The sequence below is a fragment of the Microcebus murinus genome, chromosome 10 (genome assembly GCF_040939455.1).
Source record: "Microcebus murinus isolate Inina chromosome 10, M.murinus_Inina_mat1.0, whole genome shotgun sequence".
NCBI classification, from domain to species: Eukaryota; Metazoa; Chordata; class Mammalia; order Primates; family Cheirogaleidae; genus Microcebus; species Microcebus murinus.
The window spans coordinates 100,449,527-100,468,095 of NC_134113.1; the positions used below are offsets into that span (position 1 = coordinate 100,449,527).

An 18,569-nucleotide genomic window follows, 5' to 3' on the forward strand; every position below is an offset into this window, starting at 1 on the left:
TGTCCAGGTGTTCACCGTCAGGGTCGATGAGAGAGAGCTGGGGGAGGGCGGGAGGAGGGAATCTTCTTAGATCTCGTCTTCCCGCGCACCATGTCTCACGCTTCTCACTCCCTTCCATTCTTCCTCCGTGGTCCACCCATAGGCGCCTCATGGCAGCCAGCACAGCCAGGGAGGCCACGTGTGTGGCACGCCCTGCGTGTGCTTCCCTCTAGTGCGAGTGCAAGCTGGGAAGTGAAGGCTTCCAGAGCCCGTTGGAGGAGCCTGACCTTGCTAGCAATGGCCATGCTGACAGTGATGGTCTGGTGTGTTCAGGTGTGTGTTTGGCAGAAGGGACAGGGAAGGCAAAGCCTTGTTTGCCTGTAACCCTATAAAGTGATGTCAGACATGTCATGCCAGGTCATGCTCGGCATTTCATGGACAGCCCGGCCTTCTAGTGTCTCCTTCCCTCCATGCCCACAGAGGAGGTCACAGTTTTATCTTAACTTTAAAAGTGATACCTGCCCCTCCATTAGAAGCCCCCCCAGTCCCTACATCCCCTTTGGCTTCCTCCTTCCCTCTCCTGTCCCTGACTTAGGAGGCAACGGCCACCTGCAGATCTCCTGCATCCACTTCTGGACCTGAGTTGAGGATGTTACTGCCTTGAGCCCAGGACAGGTGTCCCCACCTGCACAGATGTCCAGAGACAAGAGTGCAGGGAGGGCTGTGCAGTGCTGAAGCACTCAGGTGTGAGATGAGTCCTGCGGGACAGTGGGGCAGAGGCTGCTGCCCTGGGGAGGCAGGGAAGCCACCACTGGCTTCCTACCTCCCCAACTGGGAAGAAGACTTGCAAGCCACCATCCAGCCCATCGGGGTATGTCTGAACGCAGAAAAATATCAGACGTCATTGTGGATCAGTTCCAGAAACCTTACTTCAAACTCTAAACTGAAAGCTCAGATGGTCAAAGTGCCTCCTTTTCCAGGGAAGTTCTGTGACCCCACAGCTCAGCAGCCTCCTTTAGTTGATCTGAAGAAAGGTCAGGCTTGTTAAGGGGGGGAAAAACTCTGTAAAATAATTTAAAGAGGTTTATTCTGAGTCAATATGAGTGACCGTGGCCCTGGGACATGCAAACTCAAGAAGCCTTGGTCCCGGGCAGTTGGATACCATTTGGTTTTATATATTTCAAGGAGACAAGAATTGCAGGAAAAATCATAAATCAATGCAAAGAAGGTATTCATTGGTTTGGCCCCCAAAAGCATCACATCTCAAAGCTGCATGGTGAAGGGGTCAGGAAGGGGGTTATAAGTCATAGGTGGGTTTGGAGACTCTTTAACTAGCAATTGGTTGAGAGAGTTTGGCTTTCTCTAAGAATGTGGAGCAGGAAGAAATGCCTAAGTTAAGACAGGAATTCTGCTGATCATAGAGTGAGCCATGATCCAGCCACTCCAGTGCTCTCGTAAGGGCTCTGACAGCCTGCAGGCATCACTTGACCTTCGTCGTCCTGCATGGCCTTAGGTCCTGTTCATAATTTGGTGTCTTATTGCCACAGAGTCTGTTTTGTCAGTCTCATGGTCCCTATTTTAAAATTAATGCTGGTCAGTTATATCTAAACTCCAAAACAGAGGGGGTATAACAAGAGGTGTCCAACCTCCCTTCCTTTCATGGCCAGAAACTCAGTTTTTGGATTTTTCTGGGGTCCCCTTGGCCAGGGGGGGTCCATTCAGCCAGTGAGGGGCTTAGGATTGTAATTTTAGTTTATGAAACACACCCGTACATGCACTTTCCAGGAGGCTGTCTTGGTTACAAAGTGGGGCGCATGCAGAGCCCCCTCCACAGCAGCTGGAGGAGCTGGCGCAGCAGCCTCAGGGTGTCAGGAGGTCCAGGATGCTGGGATGATTCTGGCCCCAAGCTGTGCAGGGAGAGGAGGCCTTGGGTCTGTCCAGCATGGGTGAGGGTGGCCGTGAGGCAGGACACAGCGGCCCCACGGCTGCTGTAGCTCCTCAGCAGGTGCTTGTGTCTGCAGGGCGGCGTGGGGGTCTGGATCAATGTCTCCTTTCTCTTAACTGGCCTGGGCTACAGGCATAGCGACTCATATCGGAGGTTTTGTAGCAGAGGTTTCTGGAAAGCTTGCTGTAAAAAGCCTCTTTGCTTCTGGGCAGGCGCAGATGGGCCCATCACCTGGGTTCATGCTGGTGCTTGGCCTGGCCAAGATGAGAGAGCTTAGTGAGTGCTCTCGGGAGCAGGACTCGGCTAAGTGAAGTTGGCCTGATCCTTGTCTCCAGCATTCCTGGCAGCTCTCCATTTGCAGAGAAGGGAACCCTCATTTGGGATCTCTGACACCAGCGACCGTGGGTTCTCTGCAAGGTGTGCTCTGAGCAGGCCAAGCCACCAGGCCAGGCCATGCCCTCTGACCACACTCTCCCCCCACCCCCGGCAGCTCTTCACCTCACAGGCCAAGAGCCTGATGCTCCTCACCACCGTGGCCATGCCGGTCTTCAGCAAAAAGAACGAAACCGTGAGTGGTTGCTCCCTGAGAGGAGCAGCGGGGGTTAGAACCTGGGGCCACTGTCGGCACCTCTGGACTCGTCGTGCTGGCCTTGGCTGAGGTCGGAGCCACCGTGGGGGGTTGAGTGCAGAGTCCTTGTCCCAGGCCAGCTGTGGAGTGGGGCTGGGGTTGCTCTGCTGCTCTGCATTTGGAGAATGGGGCAGGGGGCCCTACCAGGCGGTCTGCAAAACCACACTTAACCTGCCAAGTCAAGCAGACTGACTTGTTTGTAAAGGCCTTGGTGAGGAAGTTTCTAGAGCATTCCATCATCCCCCTGGCTAGGAAATGTTCCATTATAGGCCCATGTGCTTCAGCACCCATGAGTGACAGGCCCTAGGATCCCACACTTCAGCCTCTGCTGGGAAGATTAAATTAAGTTGATATTTCATTCAACTTTGTATTTCATTTAAATATTACAACTTAAATATTAATACTGAGTATTAGTCTTCTCAGCAGCTGAGACAGCTCCTGGGGCCTCTTCTGATAGGTTATAGATTTTTATTCCAGGGAGCTCTGCCTCAAATCTAGCTGCAGAGGAAGGGTCACTTAACGCTTAAGTGGCTTCCTCCTCTGGGCTCTGGACAGGCCCAGGCTCCAGTCTGCCCTCACCCTCAGGGACTGCATCTGCCCTGACCCTCATGGTCTTCCTCCAGCGATCCCATGGCATTCTCCTGGGCGTGGTGGGCTCCGATGTGGCCCTGAGAGAGCTGATGAAGCTGGCGCCTCAGTACAAGGTGAGCCTGGGTCGGGTCTGGTCTGAGGGATCACGGGCTCACCAGGATCTGCCCTGGGCTCAGCGCCCTCTCTCTAGGCAGCAGTGGCCAGGCCACTGGCCTGGGATGGGACCTCTATCAGCCTCTAGGGAGGTGCAGGTGTTGAGTATGGGAACAGCAGCGTGTGTCCCTGGGTCCCTTTGCCACCATGAGCTAGGACTTGTTCTGTGACCTTCAGCAAGTTCGTTCCCTGCCCAGTGCTTCAGTTTCTCAGTCTGCTCCTCCGTGCTGCACAGTTCTGTTTTGAGAGTGAGATTATATCATCAAAGCACCTAGAGCATGTGGTGGGAGAGAGGTCGGGAATGGCCCGCATTGCTGTGGCAGCCACTCACAGTAGCGTTTGGAAAGGACTTCACAGTCCATGGATAGGAGCGAAGCGCTGGCTCAGTTAAACTCCTGTCTGAAATACTCACTGCAGTGAGCTGCCGCCTCTCACTATCCTGCGGCCCCAGACCCCTTCCCAACTCCAGCCACCCAGCACAAACGGCAGCCCTGACGCCCTTCCGTCCCGACTTCACAGCTCGGAGCGCACGGCTATGCCTTTCTGAACACCAACAACGGCTACATCCTCTCACACCCTGAGCTCCGGCCCCTGGTAGGTGCCAATCTTTGCCTTGGGACCCTCATTGCATGTGATTTGGGGGCGGTTCACAAAAACAGCCGAAACCAGGAACAGACGCTGAGCTCCATTTAGGAACCTAGTCAATACGAGAAAAAAATGAATTTGAGTCATGGTCCCTGCTTGCAAATTGGTTATAATCTAGCAGAAAAGACCCCGCAAAGTATGTGAATGACTGACAAACAGACCGAGAGCATGCAATAAAGCGTGCAGTTTCCAGGCTGAGGAGCCCTGCAGGGCTGTCGGCCTCCACGCTGTGTGGGCAGAGCTCCAGGCCCCCGGGGCTGTGAGCAGAGGTAGCCATGAAGTGTGGGGAGCCTCTCGGGGTGGGGCAGCGCTGAGTGTGCCCGAGGACAGGCCCCTGGCCCCCGCCCCTCCCGGCTCTCTGCACCCAGACGCAGCGGCCAAGGTATTTTCGCCTGAGTGTGGCTGGGCAGCGGCCAGCTGGGGCAGGAAGGAGCGTTGTGGCATCTGAAAGCTCTGCCCGTGCTCAGCTGGACACACACCTGGGCACTGTCTGCAGCGATGACTGCCACACTGCTTGGAGCGACTGGTGGGGTGGAGGGAGTTAAAGTCCCAGGGGCGTTGCAGCCCCTTCCCCTCTACCGGTCTCGTGGTGACTGGCAGGTGGCAGCTGAGGACAGTGGACAGTGAGGACCTTCTGGAGAACTCACTGTGGAGCCTGCTGGCTCAGGTGTCATTTGGAAGGACCAGGCTAAGCCACATCCCATTGCATTTGGTTCAAATAGCTGCTGAGTGCCCACGAGGCAACTGATCGAGCTATGTGAGGCAGCCTGCGGGGGCGGTCAGGGAGGAGACGTCAGAGCACGCGGAAGCCACTCTGCTCGCTGGCAAGCGTCTGCGCCCACAGCAGGCCCTGTGGTTTGGGGCGCAGCCCTGGTGCCAGCAGAATGGCCCGCTGGGGACACAGTGACAATGCTGGTGTGCAGCTGCGTGTGGAATTCAGGGGCACGGGTCAGAATCCCCGTCCCTGTCTGTCCAGTCTTGCCACACGCAAGACCACAGCCGGCACCACACACCCGGCCTCCCTCACCACGTGGCGCGGGAGGTGCTGCGGAGGGCGTCCGTGGTCTGGCTGAGGACATCGGACCTGCACAGACGAAGCGACAGAGTACAACAGCACCTAGGACACCACACAAGGAGGGATGTGGCACAGCCAATGTGATGCAATCTCTAAGGAAAGCACTGGCAGGGAAATGATAGTTAAGTTTTAAAAAGAGAAATGATAGAAGAGTCGCCCAAGAATAAACGAAAGGAAGGTCGAGCGCCTTGCTTTCCCTGGGCCCTTCCGTGTAGGGTCCAGAGCGGGGCACATAACCAAGGGGACCATGGCTCTCATGGGAGGGGTTCCAGATGGCCTTCGGGGAGCTGGAGGGTTCAGGGAACTGCGATGGGATGCCAAAGAAGCAGGTCCCGCACCGTGATGGCCGTACAGGGCTGTTGGTGAGCCTGGCCCCAACAGGCCAAGAATGCAGGCGTGAGCCGGCCGGGTGAGGAGAAAGGGAGACGTGGGGAAGGGCCCACAGGCCTCCCGCCATGGCAGGGAGCACAGAGGACGCTTTCCTGAGAAAAGCAACTACACCAAAAACTGGCAGAAGCAAGACCCACGATGACAGGGGACTCCATCCAGGCATCTGCTGGAGGCTTCATTCTGCCAAACGCAGACGCTCTGATTAATTCTTAATTTACCTTGATGATAAACTACTCTTTCCTTTGTTGACAGGGTTACTAAACTAAACCTGGGAAGTGCTGCAGGCCTAATGCTGGATAACTTGATATTTGTCTTGGCAGGAGGCAAGAGAGAGAAAGTGTCAGGGCCACTCAGGTGTGACTGACGGCTCAGTGCCAAGTGGGAGGGAGGTCTTTATTGGACACTGCGGCTCTGCCCTTGTCTCTGTCCCATCCAAAGTTCTGCCATGCAGAAGGCAGATGCCATGAAGTCTGGAAGGCATGGCTAATACAGTAAGTGGGAAAATTAGTACCCAGGAAGTATTCTTCTAAAACAATGGGCTGAACCTAACAAGATGAAATATATTAGGGAGGCATGGAAAGCTCCACAAATTACTAGATGCCCAAGCCTAAGACTGTGAAGGTTTAATTTAGTAGTACATACCATGAGGAAGACCAAGGGGTTTCAATGACCAGAATCTCCATCTGAGCCGCGGGGGCAGTGCAGCCATCGGGAGGCCCAGCAGGCCCCCAGGCGGCAGTCAGAGCTGTGTGATGCTCCAGTCAAAGGTCACACCCCACACTGCACTGGGCAGACCCCACCTGGAATGTTGGTCTTTGTCCTGGGAACTCGATTTTAGGAGTGACATTGAGAAGGTAGAGAACATTTAGAGGGAGTTGAAGCATCTGCAAATTGGGCAAGTTTAACTTGGAGAAGTAAAGTCTCAGGAGTGACAAGTGCCTATAGAAATGTCAAGAGTTGTCAGGTGGAACACAATCCGTGTAGCTCTAGGGAAAAAATGAAGATCAGTGGGTGAAAGTTACAGGGAGACAGATTTCTGCTCTGTATGAGGAAGGAATTTCTAACAATTAGAGCTGTCCAAAACTGTGACAAGGTGACTCACAAAATAGGGAACTCCTTGCCAAGGGCAATACTCAGAGGCCATGAGACCATCCATCACAGATGTCGGCAAGGGAAGCTCTGCACTGGGTGGAAGTTTGGCTGGATAACTTTAAAGGAATCGCTGCGATTCTTCGATTTTATGAGTGTACCCGAAAGACTGCGCAGAAGAGTTGAAACTTGAGCAGGGCCCTACGCTGACCTCATGTTTTTCTTCCTAACCTGCCCACTCCAGTACAGAGAGGGGAAGAAACTGAAACCCAAGCCTAACTACAATAGTGTGGATCTTTCCGAAGTGGAGTGGGAAGACCAAGCTGAGACTGTGAGTAGGGGTGGGGGAGGGGCAGAGAGGCTAGTTTAGCTCTATTTCCAACTAACTGGGTCAGCGGCGTGGCTGGAAGCTTTGAGATCACTCTGTTCCTCTTGGTGGAGCAGCTCAGTCCCAGAGCCTCTCCAAGCCCAAGGCAGAAGCAATTCCTGTAATGGCCAATTCTTTTAACAATTGTAAAAATGTAACCATGTCTTCCTGACTCACTAGGACTGCTGAGTCTGAGTGAGATTGTGGCTATAAGCTACGAGTGTGAGTGTTAGTGGTATTTTAGCCTGGCTTTGGTTTCAGTGTCTCATCCTGGAGGAAGTTCTGTCTCAGCAATGTGACACCATGCACCCTAAAGCATAGGTCCCCTTTGGAACACTATCTTGGTGAATCTCAGAATTATACACTAAAAGGAATCTGGAGTCAGTCGAGGAACAGGGAAGAACTAAAGGGATCCCCAGATCCTAGGGATCTCCTCTAGTCTGGCCGGGAGCTCCATACCCTCCGCCCTCCCTGTGCACCAAGGGACTGACAGCATTGTCTTTCCTCCCAAAGCTGAGAACAGCCATGATCAACCGGGAAACAGGCTCTCTCTCCATGGACGTGAAGGCTCCGCTGGACAAAGGGGTAAGGAGCTCAAGACAAAGGGCCAGGCTGTGGTCCCAGCAAGGCAGCACCCCTGTTCATTGAGTGGTGGGGTGTCATGATGGACTTGGACTGAGTCCAGTTAGAGCCTAAGACGTGAGTGATTGCCACAGCCCCAGGGCTCAATCCGCGGGCAAGCTTGATTAGTGGGCGCCGGGAAACACCTGGCCAAGGAACCGCACGCCTGTGCGCCACTGCGCGGCCACTCCACGACCAGCAACTGTTCTTTCTTCCTTGTGCTGCCTGCTGTTTGGCCCTTTTGTTGTTGACGATGGAAAGGGGAAAAGTGACAGCTAATTTTGCAAATTGCTAGCAGCTCTTGTAAAATGCGTTATATGAGAAGAGGTTGAAAATGCATTCCCTATAGTTGATTTCCATCCACTGTAACCACAGATAATCAAGCACTGATACCCTCACTGCTACCGTTCCTCTCTTTAATACCTGCCCGTCATCTCTGATATATCATTTCATCTCACTTGGAAGTCTCCAATGTGTCTACTGAATCTGATTGTCCCTTGACATATTTACAAATGCCACCCGCTCTTGCTCAGCCACCCCTGCCTCCTCCTGTTGCCCATCTGCCTCAGTCGAAGGAACACGGCATCTGGCTGCAGCAATTAGACCCAAGTCCTTCCACAACACAGGCCTCCATGAAGCCAAACAAGAAAGCATCGGGAAGAAAGGGCAATGCCTGGCATGCCTTTTAGGCCCTGGACCAGTGTCTGCTTTCTGTGGCATCTGCCTGGCTTTTTCTAAGTGCTGGGCTGAGCAAGGTCTCTGTCAGGCAGACGGGGCACTGCCAGCAATGTCAGGCCACCAGTAGCAGCTGCTTCTTCTCCTAATCCAAAGCAATTGAGGCTTCCTCCGTGTGCCCTCATCCTTACCCCAACCAGACTCCTGCTCACATGCATAAGGGAGCTCTCACCTGGCCCAGCTGAGCCAGAACATTTAACCTTTAATGAAAAATTTAATATGCACATGGCAGGCTGGGCATGATGGTTCACACCTGTAAACCCAGCACTTTGAGAGGCCAAGGTGGGAGGATCACTTGAGGCCAGGAGCTCTAGACTAGTCTGGGCAACATAGGGAGACCCCATCTGTACCAAAAAAAAAAAAAAAAAAATGCACGCAGCACACAGCAAACAATCAGAATACAGCTGTACTACATCTATGCAGACTGACCCGGCCGCTGGGGGTTCTTTTCCACCCTCTCCTCCCAGTACCTGTTGTTCCCAGGATGCCTTCACACTTCTCAAAGCCACCAAGGCAGATTCCTAACCAGATTCAGTGGTCTGAACTGTTCCTGAAACCTCTGCCCATCACTTCAAAATTTGTTCATTGAGGCTAATAACACATTTGCATATTTACAATTTCACAAAGTCTTCCTGACATACATGTGCTTCTACATAAAGAAGTGGCCATGATCATGATGGCCATTTTATAGCATGTGAGTGTCCATGTCTTCCTACTACTAGCACTGCTGCTGATGGTAGCGCAGCTAACATTCAGTGCCTGGGCGAGCACTTCACAAGGACTACCTCATCGAACATGCACAACTTACGAAGCAGGTCCTAACCTATCCGATTTTACAGCAAAGATATTCAGAGAGGCTAAAAATTTTCCCAGGGTCACCAGATGACCAATTGCAGAGCCCACATGCATCTGCATCTAGACCACACACTCTCAGCCTCGCTGTGCAAGGCCTTCCTGTAGGACCTCCCCTGAGTCCTCAACTCTCTGGCCTTAAAGTTTTCCCAAAGTCTCCTTTCTATTCCGTCGCGGGCGTCGTCATCTTCACCTCTCCCTCTAGCCCATCGTGCGCCCCTCAGCCCTCCTCCGTCTTTCCTCTCCCTGTTCTCCTCCAGCAGCCCCCGAGCCTGCTCTGCGTGTGCAGGGCGTTTGGCTGGGGTCTGGCCTCTGGCTGCTCTGACCTGCTGTGAGCCACTCCTCCTCCACGCTGCCTCTCCTCACGGCCAATGGCTCTGTCTCCCTACGGGACCAGCAGAGTGTGCAGCTCACCCACTGCCTGGCTGCCATCGCTCTCAGCCCGCTCTCAGCCCAGTGCAGCATCTTGGTGAGCTGGGGCCTCGGTAGCAACCACCTTCAGGTCGAGTCTAAGCCACGGAAGCGCTGTTAAAGCACGTGAGAGTGTTGGTCACCGTCCGGCCATCCTGGCACACAGTCACCTGCTCCATGGACTTCCCAGGGGGTTTCACAGGTACCCTTACTGCCCACATTCAATTTGCACCTTTCTCCATCTCCCCCGAACTCTAGATAGGCAGCTATGGTGGATCGGTACCAAGGACGGTAGTAGCAGCTCCAGCATAACTCAGAGCCGGACTCATGCACTCGGAAACCTGTGGGGCCAGGCGGGCCCTATTAAGAAATATGGGCTGGGCGTGATGGTGTATACCTGTAATCCCAGCACTCTGAAAGGCTGAGGCGGGAGGATCACTCGAGGCCAGGAGTTGGAGGCTGCAGTGAGCTACGATCACACCACTGCACTCTAGCGGGGGTGGCAAAGTAAGACTCTTACTCAAAAAAGAAAAAAGGAAATATGAATGAGCAAAGCAGACCGGCCTTGGCACTGGGGGGCTGGGGCCTGAAGCAAACTAGAGGGAGCACATGCCTTCTGAAGGAGACGCCGAAATCCACACTTAAAATGTGTACAATGAATTCCAAAAATGTTAAAGGCACCATCCAAGCCAGTCTCTGGGATGTCAAGCTTGAGCGGAGCCGAGCTTTGGCCTGCAGGCGGCACCTTGATTGCATGTGTCACCCCAGTGCAGACCAATGACAGGCAACATAATCTCTGGCCCAACAGCAGCATGAAGGTCCGATATCCTGAGACACATGTTTAAAAGAACAAACCAAAAGGGCAAAGTATCCCAGAGCATCTAACCTAGGACCCTTTTTGTCATTCTCACGTTGTCTGTTTAGAACAAATAATTGCAATGGGGAGGAGAGGCAGACATGGTGTTCTTTAGTAGCTTCCGGGTTCTCCCAAAGGAACCCTACTGATCTGAGTGCTCATGTGTGTACACACACACCATCAGCACGCATGTGTGCAAACACACATACCAGCAACTGACACACGCAGGGCAGCTTTGCCTCATGTTCCTCTAGGGCCTTTGACTCCCTGTGCCCCGGGTTTCAGGGACACAGGAGTAGTGCACTTGTGGCTCTCTCTCCCTCTTTCTCTCTCTCTGTTTGTCTCTGTCTCTCCTCCCCACATACCCGCTTTGGTTTTTTTGTCCAGCAAGAAAAGGCAAACTATTAAAGGAGCAGATTGTTCTGATACCTCCTACCCCCTGCTTCATGTCCAAACCTCTCCCACCATCTCTCTCTGTTGGCGGCATTCAGAGACCTCCCTCCCCCTTCTCTCTTCCTTTTACTTCAGCTTTAAAAGAATATCTCAAAGTTCTTATTCCAGTCATGGAAGAGTGGTTTGCCCTAGACTAACCCTCTGGCAGATAACAATTATAAACTCTGGACAAAATACAAAAAACAAAAAATTTAAAGGCACTTGAAAGTGACCATACACAGGCAGAAACAGCCCTTAAATCAAGACAACCACATTGGGTGAGATGCACATTTACACAGCTGTTTTTTCCTGAGGAGGACTCACCAGTTTGTTTGCAATCAAACAGCTAGAATTCAAGCAGAAAGCTGCAGTTATCATCTTAAAGTGTCACAGAACAGAATCTGGGTTCCAAAGTATCTGGAAAAGAGGAGGCATAGCCCAGAAATGGGGAGCCACGGGGAGGCTGGTCACAAAATCCACACACAAGCTTCTGTCCAATTCTCGGTGGACTCCTGAAGTGTGCGTGTGCAGGGAAGCCTCTAAGCACCCACTGGAAAGCTGGAAACCAGAGCAAGGATTTCAGCTCTTGCCCATCGTAGTGGAGACATTTTGGAGTCTGAGTTACACAGAAGTGGCGAGGCTTGGTAACGCCTCAGGATTTTATTTGAAAGCACAGAAGAACCACACCTTGGAAGTAAAGATTATGCCCCAAGATCAAGAGATTCACTCTAGACCTGAAGACAAAGCAGAAACAGACTCACCCTAACGAAATGTAACTAAGACTCCACAAGCTCAAGGTTATTAGCCAATAATTTAACTGCTGATTAAAGTAAAAATCAACACTCTTCGAAGGAAGACAGAGTGTCTACACTCTATTCCTTACAATATGTGGTATCCAATAAAAACTATTAAATATGTGAAAAATAGGAAAATGTGCCACATAGTTAAGAGACAAATCAGTCTTAAAAACTGACCCAGAGATGACCTAGCTGTTGGAATTAGAGAAGGACTTTAATGCAGATATTATAAATATGCACAAGGAATGGTCATGATGTATGAATAGACAGAGAATCTCAGCAAAGAAATGGTTAGTGCTTGATTAAAGAACAGAACCACTATGAATGATATGAATGAATATAGGATTTTATTCCAGGGATTACACCTTATGAAGTTGTGGGAGCTGGTGAAGAAATCTATGGAAAGCTGGTGTCTCTGCCTGTAATGGTGAGCTTGAAGCCATTGTAGGTCATCAGGGCCAGCAGTTGGGAAGGACAGCAGACCAAATATGGGAGAAAGCAAACACAAACTGGAACCCACAAGGAAAACAGGAGCCCAGGAAGATGGACTGACTGCCCCACATCTGGCTCTCACTACCCCCAACCACAAGGATGTGGATGACCTGCAGACGGAGCCAGTGCCCTTCATATGGAGCTACATATTCGCCAGGCTGGGTCTCAGAGAAACCGAAGGAGGAGATCCAGCAGCAGCTGGGGACACTTTGAATCTGGCTGCTGCCCATTCCAAGAAGGAAGCCAGTACACCAAGCAAACTGCAGCAGTGCCCAGTGTACACTGACTTTCCGTGCACACAATGGCTGCTGCTTCACTTCCGACTGGCAGAACTTCTCTTTTGGCCAACTTTACCTTGGAACCACACAGGGACTTCAGTCTGGGAAATGTAATTCCAGCTTAGCTGATTTGACACAGTACAAAAGCACAATTGAGAATTATAAGGACAATTGACAATTTTATTTTTATATTAGACCTATTTTTAAATTCAATATATTTAAGGTGCACAACATGATGTTTTGAAATATAGTCATCCCCTGGTATCTGTGGGGGATTGGTTTCAGGACCCCCCCATGGATACCAAAATCCACAGATGCTCAAGTCTTTTATATAAAATGGTGCAGTATTTGCATGTAATCTACACTCATCCCCCATATACATTAAATCATCTCTACGTTACTTATAATACCTAATACAATGTGAATGCTATGTAAATAGTTGTTATAATGTATTGTTTAGGGAAATATGACAAGAAAATCATCTATATTTGTTCAGTACAGAGGCAACTGTCCTTTTCTTTCTCTGAATATTTGCAAACCACTGTTGACTGAATCTAGGGATATGGAGGGCTGGCAATACTTATCTTGATGTACATACATGTAGTAAAGAGACAGATTACTACAGTCAAGCAAATAACATACCCATCCTCTCATATAGTTGTATGAAATATAGTTTCCCTTTTTGTGTGTGGTAAGGGTACCTAAACTCTATTCTTTGGGCCAATTAGTGGTATAAAATACCATACAATATGATTAAGTATAGTCCTCCTGTTGTACATTAGATATCTACGTTTACTCATCTTCCAAAACTGCAGCTTTGTACCTTTTGACTGACATCTTCCCATTTTCCCCTCACCATTTCCCCCAACCCTGCAACTACCATTTTACTCTGTTTCTATGTATTCAATTTTTTTTTAGATTCCACATGTAAGTAAGATTGCGCAGTATTTTTTTTCCATATCTGGCTTATTTCACTTAGCACAATGTCCTCTAGGTTCATCCATGTTGTTGCAAATGACAGGATCTCTTTCTTTGTTAATGCTGAATAATATTCCTTTGTATATACATACATATATGTATATATATATATCACAATGCTTTTAACCATTCATCTGTCAAGAGACACTTTAGTTGTTTCCATATCTTGGCTATCATGAATAATAATGCAATGAACATGGGAGTACAGATATCTTTATGAGGTGGTGACCTCATTTCCTTAGGGTATATGCCCAGAAGAGGGATTACTGGATCATAAGGCAGTACTACTTTTAATTTCTTTAGGAGTCCCATACTGTTTTCCACAGTGGTTGCACCAATCTACCTTCCCACCAACAGTGTACTTTACTTCACACCCTTGGCAACACTTATTTCTTGTTTTTTTGATAAAAGCCATCCTAACAAGTGTGAGGTGATATCTCATTGTGGTTTTGATTTGCATTTCCTTGATGATTAGTGATATGAGCAACTTTTCATATGGATGTTGGCCATTTTTGTGTCTTATTTGGAGAGAAATGTCTATTCAGGTCCTTTCCCTATTTTTTTCTTTTCTCTTTTTTAGAGACAGGATCTTGGACTGTTGCCAGTCTGGAGTGCAGTGGCATCATCATAGCTCTCTGTAACCTCAAACTCCTAGGCTCAAGCAATCCTCCTGTCTTAGCCTTCCTTGTAGCTGGACTACAGATGTGTGCCACTATGCTCAGCTTATTTTTTAAGAAAAATTTTGTAGAGACGGGGTCTCACTATGTTGCCCCAGCTGGTCTGGAACTTCTGGCCTCAAGCAATCCTTCCATCCATCTTGACCTTCCCAAGTGCTGGGATTACAGGCATGAGCCACTATGACTAACCTCCTTTGCCCATTTTTAAATAAGGTTATTTGGGTTTTTGCTATTGAGTTGTGTGAGTTCCTTCTGTATTTTGGATATTAGCTCCTTATCAAATATGTGTTTTTTCAAGCATTTTTCCCAATCCATAGGTTGCCATTTCATTTTGTTGATTGTCTCCTTTGCTGTGCAGATGTAGTATCACTAGTTAGATGTCCCACTTGTTTATTTTTGCTTTTATTGCCTATGCTTCCAAATGGAAATTTCAAGACCAAAAAGTACAATATCTGAAATGAGAATCTTACTGGATGGGCTTACCAGCAGATTAGAGAAAAAAGTCCAGTGAACTTGAAAGTGGAACAATAGAAACTATCCAGTTTGAAGAATGGGGAAAAATGGAGAAAAAAAGAAAAACAGAACCTCAGTGTTCTGTGGGATAATACCAAATGATCTAATATATGTGTTCTTGGAGTCCTAGAAAAAAAGGAGAAAGAATGGAGCAGAAAAAAGTATTTGAAAACCAATGGCTAAAAGTGTCCTGAATTTGGTGAAAAATATCAACCTATAGAGATCACAGAATCTCATCAAACACCAAGCAGGATAAAAATAGAAATAAAATGACACATGGGGACATCATAGTGCAGCTATTGAAAATCAAAGCTAAGAGACAATCTCCAAAGAAGTTAGAGAAAAAAAGATTCCTTATATAGAGGGAAACAATTAGAATGATGGCTGACATAACAATGAAATAATGTGCTTAAAGGGCTAAAAGGAAAAAAAATTATCAATCCAAATTTCTATACATACAGAAAATATCCTTCAAAAAATAAAGTGAAATAAAACCATTTTTAGATAAAAGAAAACAGAAATTTCATCATTAACACATCTGTGCTACAAGAAATACTTAAAAAATTATTTGAGCTGAAGAAAAATGATACCAGATGGAAACTGAGAACTATGGGAGAGAATGAACCACACTGAAAATGGTAAATAATGTGCGTTAATGTAAAACTTTTATTTATCCTCTTAATTTCTCAAAAAGACAACTGACTGTTTAAAGCAAAAGTTTTGACACCTGGGCATTATAGAGTTTATAATGTATGTGAGTGTAAAATATATGACAACAATAGCACAAAGTGGGGCTAACCCAAGAATATAGTAAATTTGACATTATAAAAATTCAACCAATCAATGTAATTGACTACATTAACAGAATAAAGAAGAAAGGACATATGATCATCTCAAATGATGTTAAAAGAGCATTTAACAAATGTAAACAGGAATAGAAGAAAACTTCTTCAATCTGATAAAAAGTATCTATGAAAACTTTTAATGGTAAAATACTTAGCACTTTCTCCCTAAAATTGAAAATAAGGCAAGGATGTCTGTAAGCATTGCACTGAAGTGCTTAGCCAGTGCCATAAAAAAAGAAAGCAACATAAAAGGCACAAAGATAAGAAAGGAAGAAGTAAACCTGTCTTCATTCATGGACAAGATTATTGTTTACAAGAAAATCCCAAGAATCTACAAAACAACCATTATAACTAATAGTTAAGTTTAGCAAGTTCACAGAACACAAGATCAAATATTATAAAAATCAATTTTAATTTTATATATAGCAGGAAACAATTAGAAACTAAAATTATTTTAAAGTTCTAATTACAATAGCAACAAATAACAAAAAATACTTAGGAGTAAGTTTAACAAGGGTATATATGACCTCTACACTAAAAACTACAAGACATTGCTGAGATAATATCAAAATTAAATAAATATAAAGATATAACCATCTATAGGGGTCGTAAGATCAATATTGCTAAGATGTCCATTCTCGCCAAATTGATCTATAGACTCAACACAATCCCAATAAAAATTTGAACAGACGTCTAGAAACAGACAACACAATTCTAAAATTTATATGAAAATGCAAAGGACCTAAAATAGCAAAACTATCTCAAAATATAAGAACAAATTTGGGCAATTGATGGTACCTGATTTCAAAACTTACTATAAAGCTACAATAACCAAGCAGAATGGTATTGACAAAAGAATAGACAAATGGATCAATGAGACTGAATAGAGAATCCAGAAATAACCCACACATATATTGTCAATTGATTTTTAACAAAGACACTATGCAAATCAGTGTAGAAAGGAAATTCCTTTTGACAAATGGTGCTAGGACAACTGAATAAATCGGTAAGAAAAAACATTGAGCCATATCTCACACCACACAGAAAAATTAATTTTTTGAGTTGTTTTATGCATCAAAACACTTAATGTAAAAGCCAAAAACATAAAGCTTTCACAAGATAACATAGGGAAAATCTTTTCCACCTGAGGGTATGCAAAGATTTCTTAGACAAAAACATAAAAAGCACTAAATATAAAATAAAATTTGATAAACTGGACTGCATCAAGAGCAAAACATCTGCTCATCAAAGGCACCAGTAAGAAAATTAAAAAGTGGCTGGGTGCGTGGCTCACACTTGTAACCCTAGCACTCTGGGAGGCCAAGGCAGGAAGATCGCTTGAAGCCAGGAGGTTGAGACCAGCCTGAGCAAGAGAAAGACCTCATCTCTACAAAAACCAAAAAAATTAGCCAGACATGGTGGCATACCCCTGTAGTCCCAGCTACTTGGGAGGCTGAGGCAGGAGGATCCCTTGAGCCCCGGAGTTGGAGGTTGAAGTGAGCTGTGATGATGCCAATGTACTCTGGCCCTGGGTAACAGAGTGAGACCCTGTCTCAAAAAAAGAAAAAAGAAAGAGAGAAAATGAAAAAGTAAAGACAGATTGTATCCAAAATACATAAAGAACTCCTACAAAAAGACTAGCAACCCAGTAAAAAACGTTCAAAGTACTTGAGCAGACACTTCATAAAAGAATATATGCAAAGATGCTCAACATGATTAGTCATCAGGGAAATACAAATTAAAGCTACAACAAGCTTTACATACCCTTTACAATGGCTTTACCCTTTACATAGCTTTTCATACTTACAATGGCTAAAATTTAAAAGACTAATAACACCAAATGCTGAGGAGGATGTGGAGAAATTAGAAGTCTCAGATATGGCTAGTGGGAAGATAAAATGGTAAAAACTTTGGGAAATTTTTTGGCAGTTTTTAAATGAAGGTACATATATATTTACCATATGACCCAGCAATGTATTTACCAAGAGAAATGAAAACACATGTGCACAGGAAGACTTGTTCCAGTATGTTTATGGCAGCTTTCTTCAGTCTAGCCCCAAACTAGAAACAACCCAAATATCCATCAATAGGCGATTATAGAAGCATACCGTGGTATGTCCATACCCTGGAATGCTACTCAGCAGCAGAAGAAACAAACCACTGAGACATACAACATAGATAGATCTTAAAAACACTATGTTGAGCAGAAGAAGCCAGACACAACAAAGAGCATGTACTCTAAGAACAGGCAAAGCCACCTATGGTGAGAGCCCAGACAGAGTTTACCTGCGGAGGGTGTCGTGGAAGGGGAAGACAAAGAGACTGCAGAAGATGCAAAGTCCATGTCTTCACTGGGAGGTAATTACATGGCTGTAATCATGTATCAAAAAACCATGTAACATGTATCAAAATTAATTGAATGATACACTTAAGATATGTGCATTTCACCCTTTTTTCAATTAAAAAAAAAAAGAAGAGCCAGGCATGGTGGCGCATGCCTGTAGTCCCAGCTACTTGGGAGGCTGAGGCAGGAGGATCACTAAGCCCAGGAGTTTGAGGTTGCTGTGAGCTAGGCTGACGCCACGACACTCACTCTAGCCCCGGCAACAGAGATTCTGCCTCGCCCCACCCCCCCAAAAAAGAAGGAAAATATTTACAGTTCTGACACTCCAGCCAGCCCTACCTTGGGGCACAGGGGCTCCCGTCTCCCCAGATGTGTCCCAGGGTGCCCAAGACTGCTGTGATGGGGAAACCGCAGGGAGGCTCTGGCAGAGGAGGCAGAAGGGCAGTGTTAGAGGAGGAGCCCAGTTTTTAGGACAGTGGTTTGACCTAAAGCCAGTTTCCTAGAGAAAGAAAGCCTTTTTTTTTTTTTTTTGCACCATCCTCTCTCTGTGTGTTCCTTCCAACATCTCACTCCAATTTCCAAAATGAAAAGTCAGAAAGACGTGAAGGGAACAAGAATAGGTCCTGAGACAGTGACAAACTGTGGCTTTCCCAGCGACATAAGCTTTCATCAATGGGTAGGACAATCCACAGAACTTTGGAGCCCAGAACACACTCTCACAGTGGCCTTATGGGAGGGAGAGACTACTGTTAGTCCTGATTCCACGAGATAAAACAGTGCCTAGAAAAGTGAAGTCATTTGCCCAAGATCACACAACCTGGAAGCAGCTCAGCTGGGCTTTCATCCGGGTTGTCTGAGCCTGGCCATGTCCTTAGC

At 47.1% G+C, this 18,569-nt stretch overlaps 1 protein-coding gene across 1 annotated transcript in view; it reads left to right on the plus strand.

Moving 5' to 3' along the window:
- Positions 1–18,569, plus strand: part of CACNA2D4 (calcium voltage-gated channel auxiliary subunit alpha2delta 4) — a 111,613-nt gene that overhangs the window by 33,936 nt on the left and 59,108 nt on the right. The window contains exons 12-16 of the mRNA XM_012747243.2: positions 2,415–2,492; positions 3,176–3,256; positions 3,816–3,890; positions 6,740–6,826; positions 7,376–7,447. Of these exons, the coding sequence (XP_012602697.2) occupies positions 2,415–2,492; positions 3,176–3,256; positions 3,816–3,890; positions 6,740–6,826; positions 7,376–7,447 (393 nt within the window). The remainder of the gene's footprint in view (positions 1–2,414; positions 2,493–3,175; positions 3,257–3,815; positions 3,891–6,739; positions 6,827–7,375; positions 7,448–18,569) is intronic.